This window comes from Simochromis diagramma, unplaced genomic scaffold, assembly GCF_900408965.1.
Source record: "Simochromis diagramma unplaced genomic scaffold, fSimDia1.1 OVJJ01000545.1, whole genome shotgun sequence".
In the NCBI taxonomy this organism is placed as follows: Eukaryota; Metazoa; Chordata; class Actinopteri; order Cichliformes; family Cichlidae; genus Simochromis; species Simochromis diagramma.
In genome coordinates this window covers 4,936,585-4,948,885 of record NW_024387371.1, presented here as the reverse complement: position 1 = coordinate 4,948,885, position 12,301 = coordinate 4,936,585, and the positions used below count along the sequence as shown (strand labels likewise).

General features: G+C 39.1%; 2 protein-coding genes across 4 annotated transcripts in view; one reads left to right on the top strand and one right to left on the bottom strand.

Annotated features, from left to right (window-relative positions):
* The window catches only part of scube3 (signal peptide, CUB domain, EGF-like 3), a 74,939-nt gene extending 71,518 nt beyond the window's left edge, over positions 1 to 3,421 (top strand). For both annotated transcript variants that reach the window (XM_040007591.1, XM_040007590.1), the window contains 2 exons: positions 806 to 885; positions 1,173 to 3,421. In XM_040007591.1, the coding sequence (XP_039863525.1) occupies positions 806 to 885; positions 1,173 to 1,325 (233 nt within the window). In that variant the 3' untranslated portion in view covers positions 1,326 to 3,421. The remainder of the gene's footprint in view (positions 1 to 805; positions 886 to 1,172) is intronic.
* A 141-nt stretch (positions 3,422 to 3,562) lies between these two features.
* On the bottom strand, positions 3,563 to 10,133 carry LOC120718869 (complement receptor type 1-like). 2 transcript variants are annotated; one of them, XM_040007598.1, is made up of 11 exons: positions 10,000 to 10,133; positions 9,695 to 9,892; positions 8,447 to 8,546; positions 8,294 to 8,367; positions 5,732 to 5,950; positions 5,416 to 5,610; positions 4,662 to 4,758; positions 4,325 to 4,398; positions 4,051 to 4,230; positions 3,778 to 3,963; positions 3,563 to 3,690 (listed from the first exon to the last, which is right to left on the bottom strand). In XM_040007598.1, exons 1-11 carry the CDS (start codon positions 10,052 to 10,054, stop codon positions 3,668 to 3,670), a joined length of 1,401 nt encoding a protein of 466 aa, XP_039863532.1. In that variant the 5' UTR covers positions 10,055 to 10,133; the 3' UTR covers positions 3,563 to 3,667. The 2 variants fall into 2 exon arrangements, with proteins under 2 accessions (XP_039863532.1, XP_039863533.1); XM_040007599.1 differs by having other exon boundaries at positions 5,416 to 5,607.
* Between the last annotated feature and the right edge of the window lie 2,168 nt (positions 10,134 to 12,301).

Below are 12,301 nucleotides of genomic sequence, written 5' to 3'. Positions count from 1 at the left end.
TTTTTTTTGCAAAAAGATGGACAACATTTAATTTGAATGATTGGCTAATTATTGTACATGGAAACTAGTGATGTCAGCGTTATTCTCGTTAAAATGACATTAACGCCATAACCGCATTAATGCGGCAAATCTCCGTTAGCTAGTTAGCGCGGATCGCCCCGTGCGTGGGGCTGCACAACGGAGATTTGCGGCGTAACTGGAGATTTGCCGGTTTAACGCGGTTATGGCGTTAATGTCATTTTAACGAGAATAACGCTTGCAGCACAAAAAACATATCTGCCGTCATGACTAAAATGTTACATATTTTGCACCAAAAACAGAGTGCAACTGTGGTGGACACGCCATTTAAAACTGCAATTAACTATTACTATTATATATTTGTCATCTGATTTTAAATGATCGATTATTCAGAAAAACCAAAAGTTGTAAAATAGAGGAAAATATGATTTTTTATTTTATTTTTATGGTTAACAGTCCAAAATACAAAGGAAAGGAATGTTACAGAGAGGCTGGAAAACGTGACTGTCTGACAGATTAATCAGTTTCTCTGCCACCCTGATGGCTTAGGTGTGTACCAAACACACACCTGCCTATGAATCACCTTTAATGTTACACTGTAGTTTCCCTTTACAAAAAGGTGACATTAAGTTGAGTCAAAGGGAGTTTTCCAGGATATGAATGAGTTTTTTCGCCATGTTTGTGTTTATTTTTTCACCTCCTAACTTGTTTTGCATGACCTGTTTTCAGCATGCTATGAGAAAGCAAGCAGGGATTATATTATGCGTTGTTGTTTTTATGAATTCAGAGGACTACGAACAGCTCGTAGAGGACATAGTGCGAGACGGAAGGCTCTACGCCTCTGAAAACCATCAAGAAATCCTCAAGGTTAGCCCAGCCCCCTTTTCTTTTTCCTTTTCCTGCTAACTGTATGCATCATTGGCATCATTCATTGTTGCGAAGGTGATTCATTGAAGAGGAAAGATGTCGTAAGAATAAACAAAGCTGTTGTTGTGAGTCAGGCGGTGCGTTAATATTGACGAGATTAATGTTCTCTTACAGCTGCAATTTTTTCTCCCAGTATTTAGCAACACCTTCAAATGTGATTAAGGCAGTAACTGAGAACTAAAGTGTGTTTCATTAAAGGCTTTATACCTGTTGATTTTTCCTCACAGGATAAAAAACTGATAAAGACTCTCTTTGATGTGCTGGCTCACCCACACAACTACTTTAAGTACACCACTCGGGAGTCCAACGAGTTGCTTCCCCGCTCCTTCATCCGTCTCATAAGCAGCAAAGTCTCTGCTTTTCTGCGACCATACAAGTAAAAGCCACACAGCTGCCGACACGCCGGATCGCGACCCTCCCCCCCGATATCCCCCTCCATCTTATAGGCCACATCGCGCAACTCTCACAGGACTTAAAAACACGAGACATACTCTTACGTTTACCCTCTTATTTTTTTGTAGGCTTTGACAATAAACACTATGCAGACCTGAGAAATTTTTCAACACCATTTTTGTTTTGTTTTTTCTTTTTTGGTCAGTTACCATTCAGCACAGGTCTGCATTCCTGAGCTCAAACATTTAGTGGGGATATAGAGTATTGTGAGTGGGTTTGGTTTCTATTGTGTTGTGCAATGAAACCACACACACACAAAAAAAGAAAACAAACAATAGAAACGCCTATTTCAGACAGTAGGAGTGATGTTTTGTGCGTGCTGTCTGAGCTTGTTATTGTATTTGCTTAAATGAGCTCAACTCCTACCAATAAGTATGACTGTAAGTGTTGTGCAAGTGTTGTGTAACTCTGGTTCCATCTTCAGTGTCTGTGTGCTGTCCTCGAGGAGGAGCAGTTGTAAAATTCATGTCGCAGCTGCGGTCCAGCTCATTCAAAGCCCGACTATATTTGAGCTCTTAGAGCAGTTTCCAAGGGTTTTACTGTTAAAACAGTTATTCTCTGTCTGTTTAGACTGTACCAGCATTTTCCAACCTTCAGATTATTTCTGTTGCTCTTTTCCAAGCCAACTTAAAGCAAATACAAAAAAAAAGGGTGGTTAGCTGTTTTAGGAACGTGGTGGATATTATGAAAAAAGTTGTTGGGAGCCACAGAAATGAGATAATGTGATGCTTAGTGGAACATGTCTCAGAGAGAAAGAAATGTCTTTGAGGGACATTATGTTTGCTGCTTCTTTTAAAAGGTCACTTTAATTCTTCAGTCTCATTGTCTTTCTGATGTACGCTACACATTTATAATCTATAGGTTTAAAAACAAAGGGAAGCTCCGAATCTGATACACTATAGTTTCTACACCCAGGAAATTGATATTCCCACCTTGCCTGTCTGTGGACCACCAGTTTTATAATTTGTTTTTATTTTTTTTATTTTTTTTTTTTAGTCTTGTAAATAATGAAAATAAATTAGACGAGGGTTGAATTCTGTAATTACAATTTTCTTACACAGGGCCCCCAAAATCATTTTTTGCCCCTCATGTCCGACCCGCCTAAAGTCCAAAGACACCCAAGACTGCTCAAATTTTATTCTGTCCTAAAGAAGACAGATCTTCCAAAGACCTCCCAAGAGAAAGCATGTGTAGTTGTCTTGGGCTCTAGATTTGCAGTCAGTCATTTCCCTTTATTTTAATACAGAGTGCAATGATTGAAAATGAATTCTTGGTTAAAGCCAAGTGTGACACAAAAACTTGTGAAATGTGTTTTGGGTTGTTTTCTTGTTGCGACTCCTTGTATTAAATGTAAGTCATTGTGAAGATATTTAACTTCTAAAATGTAACTACTTTTAGAAAAATGCATTATGTGTGGTGAAATGTAACAAAGGGGTGGCATCTCGGTGAAGTGGTTGGCACTGTCACCCCATGTATTTTAAGACTCAGACTTTAGGAGGACAAAGAAATTGAACATATTGGACTCAAATGCGATGTTGGGCCAAGTAACACAACTCGTCAGCTATAAAATCCTCACTTTATTATCAGCTTCAGTCATTGATTTATATCTTAAAATCCAATATGCAACTTCTCCATGCGCTCACTTGGCCCACGTTGCCAAAAACGGACCCATCCCACCTAAATCAGCTTGTTTCTTTTTTTCCTTTTTGCAACCTGATTTACTCCCCCCCTTTTAATTGTTGCCTTTTAAAATAAGAGTTTGCTATGATGTATCGGAGTTGATAATGATATTTGCACTTGAATTGTTATTGCTCATGTAAAGAAATGTCTGGATTTTGTATTGTCTTTTTAAAATGAATGGAATTGGTGTTCTTGTTTTCTTGTAGCTTGTTTGTTCATGAAATGCTCACTCACCGTTTAGTCTAGAGATGATACACATAACATTATCAACTGTAAGGAATAAAAAAAAAAAAAACCCAACCTATGTACAGATGTGAATGAAAAGTTTGTACCTGTTCTTGCCCAAACGCGTATCAAAATAAACAAACTGTACTTCAGCTTCATTTAAAACATGTTTTAATGTCTGTATAGTAATGTATAATACATTTTTAAGTTATTAGGTATCCCAAATGGCTTAGGTTGATTTTAAATAAGTTGCATTTTGGTAAGAATTCAATGTTAGCTTAACTGTTTTCATCCATTGAGTGCTGTTATATAGTTTTGACAGATAGCGCTGAATATGGAAGGTTAAGGTTTGAGAGCTGGGGAATTAGCCCCACTGGTTGACAAAACCTGGGGAGGGAAAAAAAAAAGGCATAGTTTTAGTGTGGGAACAGTACTTCAGGTTACTCATACCAGGAAAAAGTACTGATTACTTACGTCTGCGTTGACATTTGGGAAGCTCAGGTAACCATCGGCCATCACGTTCACAGTACACTGTACCTGGCCCACTCATGACATAACCCATGTTACACTCAATATATATAGTGGCCCTGTACTGAAACTTCTGATTGTGGTTTCCTGTCCAGTAAGCATTAGGCACATTTGGTGATGGACATGTTATTTCTGTGGGGAAAAAAAAGAAAAGAATTCAACTTTAATGATTATTCATAAACACAATAAAAACTACAATCTGCTCTGTCAGAATATGACCTTTGCATTCTGGTGCAGGTGCACTCCATGTCCCATGTTTAGTACACCAAATCTCCCTTTCTCCAACAAGAGTTCCTGCACGACACAAATAGCGAATAACACTCTTGTATGTGTAAGGTTCATCTTGAAGGCCAGTTATTTCTGCGTTGCTCACTTCAGGAGGGTCTTCACACACCGCAGCTGCAAGAAATACAATAATTTTAGGATGCTGAGATTCAGGAAAACCAACTGACACCTAAAAGCTGTGGTGTGCTTGTGCGATAGGCAACCTAACCTTCACAAACAGGGTTGCGTCCGCTCCAGCCGTTATTCATGCAGTGTCTGGTTGCACGTCCCACAAGCATGAACCTAAACGTCAGGAAATGGGTCGCAGAGTTCATTTAAAGACCACATCTTCGAAATGATTTCTAAAATTCCACTTCTACATTGGACACAGTGAGTAACTCGATTGTATGTTATGTTACACAATTGTAGAATAACAATTGTGACTCGAGTACAGAAAACATTTTGTGAGTAATAAATGCAGAAGTTCTGATAACTCCAAAAGGCTGAAACCCCTTTTGTTTCAAAGTTGCATTCACTGAGAATGCAGGAGGTTTAAAAATTCTTACCCCTCATCACAGACGACTGTAGCGGTATCTCCAAATTCTACTCCAGTATATACAAACTGTCCATTCTGAATATCTCCAGCTGAGCCACAAAGCTTTCCTTTACAGCCAAAGAACAGAAATAATTTAACATGACAGTACTGCATTTCAAGAATTTTTATTGTAATGTCCAGCAAGACAAACTATCATCATCATGTGGTGCTGTCGTTTTGGATAACACATTCATTCATCTCACCATGGATAAGTTTAATTGAGCCTCAAGACTTGGTCAAATGAGATAATGCAGTAATCCTGTCCAATTCAAGGTTACTCTCAGTGGTAACCCAGCCTAGATTAGAGGCTTTTTTTTAAGTATGCAATAGAAATGCAATGTTTTAAGCACTCCCTACAGGGGTGATACCATGGTAAAATGTAAATGCATGGAAAAAAAAGTAAAGCAAAGAGACCTAAAGCATTCCACTGTAAGAAAAGTCAACTTCAGGTGGTAGAGGTTTGTCCAGGACTCACTGTTTAGTGTTTCCGGGAGGATATTTGAAAACAGATATGGAGTAAATTATTTCTAATTTCTGAAGGGCCACTAAAATCCTCTGATGGACAAGGGTGCAACTTACAATTTAATTGATGAGTGTTACATTAATAAATGCTATTCTAAAATATTTTATGTCAACAATAATCCTATCCTGGTCATGGGATAAAATGTGGAAAAACTAGGATTTATAAAAAGACTTGATCAAAAAGAAATATCAAATATACTTACGCTCACACTTAAGCTTCAGTGGTGTCCATATCCCATTATTACAGAGGCGAGACTTTCTGCCGCCTGCTGAAACATATCCAACATCACAGTTGTAATAGACCTTTTGCCCAGAAAAGAAAGATGTCTTTGTAATGAACCTGTCAGTAAGGTGGACATTGGAGTTGCTGACAGCTGGTGGCACACCACAGCTACCTGCTGAAAACATTTTCCACAGGGGAAGATATCACTTTAGTTTTAGCAAACTCAGATGAAGGCCATTTTTCATAGTGCTAATGCAGCGTAAGTGGCGTATCAGGTAAAAATATGAACCCTTTACCAGGTGATGGTTGAATTTTATCATCAGGTATGGGAACACATTGAGGAGGTTGAGGCTTCCACTGGCCACTGGCGTCACATGTGGTCTGCTGAGCTCCATTCAGCTGGAAACCTTCACTGCAGGTGAAGGTCAGGTTATCTCCCACCTGGTATGCAGAAACACCTCCGGTTCTCTGCACAGAGTTGGCTACTTCTGGGGTTGGGCAGGTGATAACTCCCTCTGATAGTAAAAATAAGAAAAATGTATTTCATGTCTTAAGTACAAGTGAACAAAGGTTAGAATTTACTAAATCTAAATACTTATTTTAGAAAAACTGGCTATGCAAATACACTCACTGACCACTTCAGTAGGTATACCTTACTAGTACTGTGTTGAAACCATTAGCCTTCAGAGCTGCTCTAATTCTCTTTTTCATAGATTAAATAAGTTAAATGAAAAATGTTTTTCTTAGATTTTGGTCCATGCTGACATGATAAGTGTCCCATAGTTACATAACCATGATGTGAATCTCTTGTTCCATAAAATCCCACAGGAGCTCTGTTTGAGATCTGGTGACCATGAAGGCCATTTAATCACAGTGAACTCATTGCCAAAGCCAACAGAATATGGACCACTGTTGTCATAAAGGGATAGACATGGTCAGAAACAATACTACAATAGGCTGTGGTGTTTAAACAATGCCCAAATAGTACTAAGAGGCCCAAAGTGTGTCAAGAACATATCTCCCACACCATTACATTAACTACAGTCTGAACTGCTGTCACAAGGCAGGTTGGATCCGTGCTTTGATGTAGTTTACACCAAAATTCTGACCCTGCTATCCGCCCTAATCAGTCTGTCAATCTCTTGCTCCTTTCCCCCCCTCACTTGTGAACAAGGACCCAAGATACTTAAACTCCTCCAGTTGGGGGAGCAACTCTTCCCTGATCCAGATTAGCTGGAACCTCATCATCTGCAAAAAGCAGAGGAGATCCTGTGGCCACCAAAGTGAAAGCCTTCCACCAATTGGCTCCACCTAGAAATTGTACACAGTTGTACACAGACTGAATAACTCAGCAGCAGGCCAGCACCCGATACTCCTGAAGCATCCCCCACAGGATACTGTGAGGTATGCGAATAAATAGCTTCTCCAAGTCCACAAAAGTACACTGGTTAGACAAACTCCCATGCACCCTTAAATACTGTTGAGAGGATAAAGATCCACTGTTCCACAACTAGGACAAAAACCACATTTTTTCCTCCTGCATTTGAGGTTTGACTAATGGATGAACTCTCCTCTCCAGCTCCCTGGCATTGATATTCCTGGGGAGGCTGAGCGGTGTGATCCCCCTGTAGTTGGAACACAGTCTCCGGTCCTGTTTCTTAAAGATTGGAACCACCACTCCAAGGTCAGTCCAGGGCCACCGTCCAAGATTTCCACATGATGATGCTGAGGCATGTCAAACAAGACAGCCCTACAACATCCAGATTCTTTAGAAACTCCGGTTGAACCTCATCTAATGCAGGGGCCTGGACACCAAGGAGTTGTTTAACTGCCTCAGTCACCTCACCTCTGGTGATAGGCAAGTTGTCCCCATCATACCCAGAATCTGTTTCCTCTACAGAAGACATGCCAATGGGAGGAGGTCCTCTAAGTATTCCTTCTACTGCCCGACTATGCCCTCAGTTGAAGTCAAAAACACCCCACTCCCTCTATACACCATGTGAGTAGAGGGAGTGGGGAGCTCCAATGCTTTCCCCTGCTGAATCACATGATAGGTTTTCCAGAGTTGCTTCGACACCAACAGCAATTGTCTCACTGAACTCCTCCCACACTGAGATTTTTGCTTTAGCTACTGCCTGAGCTGCTTTCCACTTAGCCTGCTCCTGTACACCCACCACCTACAGGGGGAACCTTGCTATCGAGTCTGGCTATTGGGACATAGATTGTCACCTCTCTGGCAGGGAAAGTGCGTTGTATGAAGTTGAGAGATATCGGTTAGATATATTTGGGTTCATACGTCACATATGTCAGGCTCTGGAAACAGTTTCGTGGAAAGGAGCTGGATTGTTCCAGGACTGTGCCTGGACTTGCCCTGAGGCAGTGGGACTGTACGTTGGGGGTTTTGCTGGTGGATGACAGGGTTGTTTTCTTGGACCTTCGAGTCGGGGAACGGGTTCTGACTGTTGTTTGTTCTTATGCTCCCGTTGACAGTTCAGACTACCCAGCCTTCTTGAATTTACTGGGTGGAGGGCTGGAGTGTGCTCTTCAATTATCCTTCTGGGAGTCTTTAATGCTCACACACGCAATGACAGTGAGACCTGGAGGAGCATGATTGGGAGGAACAGCCTGCCTGATCTGAACCTGAGTGGACTTCTGTGCAAATAACAATTTGTCCAAAACAAACATGGGAAATTTGCTTCAACTGAGTTAAGAGATTAAACTCCCAATTTACATAACATTCAGGGATTAGTTACGCATTAACACTACCACCCACTTAAAGCCACCCCTTACAGTTTCACAACTATTGGGTTTCCATTTACAAGCTAGTTCAAGTACTTCAATGTACCACATCACTGTACCTTCACATGATGGGAATTCACCAGCCCATCCAGACCTTTTGCATATCATGTAGTTCAGCCCTTTCAGAGTGTATCTGTAGATAAGAGATGCAGTCAAACACCACTTGAAAGTCTTATTCTGATGTTTTAGGAGTTCTTCAAAGTAAAACTTACCCCTCATTGCACACAGCAAAAACCTTCTCCCCGATGTATGAATTCCCTTCATACTGGAACTCTCCATTGGGTAGATCACCAGCATTGCCACATGATATCTCTGTTAAATGCAAGATAGTAAGCGTGTAAATGACACATTACAGTTTAATTTCTAGATGGAAATATAAAAGCCCACAACCAAGGCTGATTTTGCGGGAATGTTTTATGGAGGTCTAGAAAAAAAACTGGAACATGTGAAGAAACTGATACTGTAGAGGACTTGTCATTTGATGCTTGTCTGAGGTTAAGAAGCCCAGAACTGGTCTTGATACCAGCAATATAAAAGAATTTTAAATCATGAAATGATCATTTATGGTTAAAGAGGCTGCAGAGATGAACTGTAAAACACAGTTTATCCTTCAAGCCAAAATATGTGGTGAACTACAAGCCTATTTATGGGGAAAATGACTCAAAAAGAGCAGAGTGATGAATCATGTAAGTTACATACATTTTTCTTCAAAGAATTTTCACCCTCAGTTGATAATCTGACAAAACGTATTTCTTTAGTTTCCTTTTGCTCTGTTAGCACCATCTTGCATCTTGTAGTTTGGCAATGATTAAAATCAGTTCCATTTTTAAAAAGGCCATTGATCACGAAGACAGAACTGCATTAATCAGTTTGGTTGTAAAACAGAGGCAATTACATTACTAGTACACTATCTCTTATAATCTAGTTAAAAATTAGTTTGCAGTATGGTTATTTAGACCGGCACGTGACTCTCAAACCAAAGAAAGCCAAAGAGATTATGCCCCATATTTTTTTCTAATTCAGAAAGTTTTTTTTTCCTTAACTGGGTAACTTAGCATGCATCTAGACATTTATTTTTCTTAATTATTTAGTAAGGGAAAAAAGTTATTCAAAGTAAATTAAATGACTCTATTCAACTGATTTAGATTTGAAAAAAAAATGTAAAACTACCTTTAAGGCTGTAAGAAATGTTGTTGTCAGTAAATTTCCCAAACACCTGTGTGCATTCTGACTTCTTTTTATGAACGACTTTTTTCTTGATAAATTTTTTTTACTTGTATATCTATTAAACACCTTCCCCAGTAGGGGGTGTTAGCGGGCTTCTGCGCTGCTTTAAACCCATCTAAGTAAATTACAGGTCTAAGAATATCTCAGTAAACAGGCTGCTGAGTGAAACAACACGCAAGCGAGTCTTTTTTCCACTCCTGAAAACAAATAAATGGTCCATGGCAAATTCTTACTTTCGCATTTTAAAGTCAGTTTGGTCCATTGTCCATCAACACACTGCACAGCCCTGCTGCCTCTGAAAGCAGTGAAGTCGTCCTCACAGCTGTAGTAAACTTTCTCGTTGTGGCTGAATTTCTGTCTCCTGGCATATTTCGTCTCCAGTTTGGTGTTCGGGTATTTATCTGGTGCTGAACAATCCTGTGATACTTGACCTGTATTTTTGGGAAATCATACCATCAGTTTTATAAATAAATACATCATTTAAAAAAAAGACACATGATATACGAAAATAATAAATGAACAAATCACTACTATTTACCTGAAGCCGGTGAGGCTAACATGAAAACCAAAATACTCCAACCGACAGTCCTCATGTTGTCTTGCTTGTAGGCTGTCCTTAGAGGCAGATGCCAACAGGAGGATCAAGTGAAGCAATTTATAGAGGAAGACTGGGACAGCCCATCAGGGAATGGACATGAAAACATAAAGCTGTACTATAAAAAAAAAAGTCCTATAATCTTCATTTTAGTATCTATGATTTAATCCCTGAACAGCCCAAATACAGCTCACGCGTAACAGTAATATCTATACATTTTAAGCAGGAGCACAGGTTTATTTTTAGTGAGTAGGTGGTTATTTGCTTATTCATCGTGTAAGATTAAAAAGAGATGAAGGTTCTACGAGGCTTTAGAAACAGAATAAATTTATAATGGGCTGTCATAGCAAATAAGGATTATTCCAGTATAAGAATGCTATTTAAACTGGTTTAGTTAATTTGGTCCTTTAATATGACCTGCACCATATCCTGCCTTTACAATATTAATATACAGACGCTATTTTTTTGGAATTGAATTTAACTGTATGACCATTTTAATCCTGCAGATGAAGCTGGCATTGTGTTTCAGCTGTTTGTCATGTTACAGACTTGACCTTCTTTTATTCTGTGTAATCCATTTCAATGCCGAGGTGATCCAGTCGTGATTTAAGACTTCCAGCAAATGGCAGTTCACAGACGTGATAAAAGACGTAACAAAGTATTTTTATGTAAGCACAGACACCCATAATAACAGGGGAGCCATGACGTAAAGTGTGTAAGAAGAGTGTGGGTGAGCGAAGGAAAATCCGGCAAAGTCATTATTGTAGCAGCAACAACAGATTCCTCTGAAAGCCACAAGCAGCCTCTCCCTTTCCAGGTGCAGCAGAGGTTGTCCTCATAATCCAAAGCAGTTCAACACCAACCAGAACACCACCTTTACAAAATGATCGTATAATGTGTCAACAACAGTTTTCCTAAATGTCCTGGAGATCATCATGATGATTATTGTTTTTTTCTTTTTTTTGGAAAATGTGAGATGAACACTTGTGTGTTTTTTGTTTGTTTGTTTGTATTTGGTCAGCTGTGGCTTTCACCTTGGAACCTTACCATTGTCTCTTTGTTTCTTTTCTTTTTTTTTTAGCTCCTGGATGAGTCATTGATGAATTAATAAATGCAATTGTTAATAATAACAGTTAATAAACTCAATTGCCATTTAAAAACTGCATTTTTATTTACTTAATTTATCTAGTCTCATCTGAAATGAAAAGACTTTGTGCGATGATTTGAAACATGTAAGTGTGACAATATACAAAAAAGGGGCAAATGTTTTCTCAGAGAACTGTATACAATGGCTAAATTTATAGAAGGAGAGTAAAATTTATATTTGAAAATCTGCTAGTTTGGAACATGTTTTAATTATTCCCTCCTGCATAGGGAACCAAAATTAAAAATTTCAGCAACTCTAATAATGGTTATGAAACTCAGGACATGCTGGTGGTGGTGGTAGAGTTAACACTTGAACAATTTAAGCATACAAAAAACAAATGATGAACTAATGTTGTGCAGTCTATCTTTAGAGGCTTGCTCTCCCACTCTAGCACACAGACACACACACTCATCATATTTAGTTGTTCAGTTGTTTCAAACTCCTCAGAATGGCATTTTTCTCCTGCTCCAGGTCCTTGATAACCAAACTGCTTCCCCAATATAACATTTAAAATAAGTTACGAATTCACTTTATCTGTTTAACCATTATTTTGACATCAATATATTTTAAAGAACAGTAATTATGCACTACAAGTTGCGTCCCACAGTGTATTTGCTAATGCTAATGCTATCACTGATTTGCAACCACGTTACCATGCATAATATATGTTTGTAATGTTTTTTTTTTTTTTTTTTAATTTACACCAAAAATGTGATTCCCAGAAGAGCTATTAGGACTATTAGAGCTATTAGCCAGATACTTAGCATATCTCAGTATGTCATAAAAAAAAATCAGGGAAACGGGACAAGTGAAAGACAAAATGAGAAATAACAGACCTTAAAAATGAAAATAAGAACAGTAACTGAAAGCCACGTCCTTAAGAAATGAGGAGAAAAATCTAGCTATGATTTTACACAGGACCTGAGAGATGCTTTTGGCCCTTCAGTTGTTCCATCTTCTTTGTCAAAGCCTCGTCAGGGATGGAAGAGAGGCGGTGAGAAAAGGTTGAGGTAGGCCAATTTACAAGCGCTAAGAACTGCACTGAAAATCAGTGGCAACGGGCCTGATGGAGTGATGAATTCTGGGTTCAAATCATCG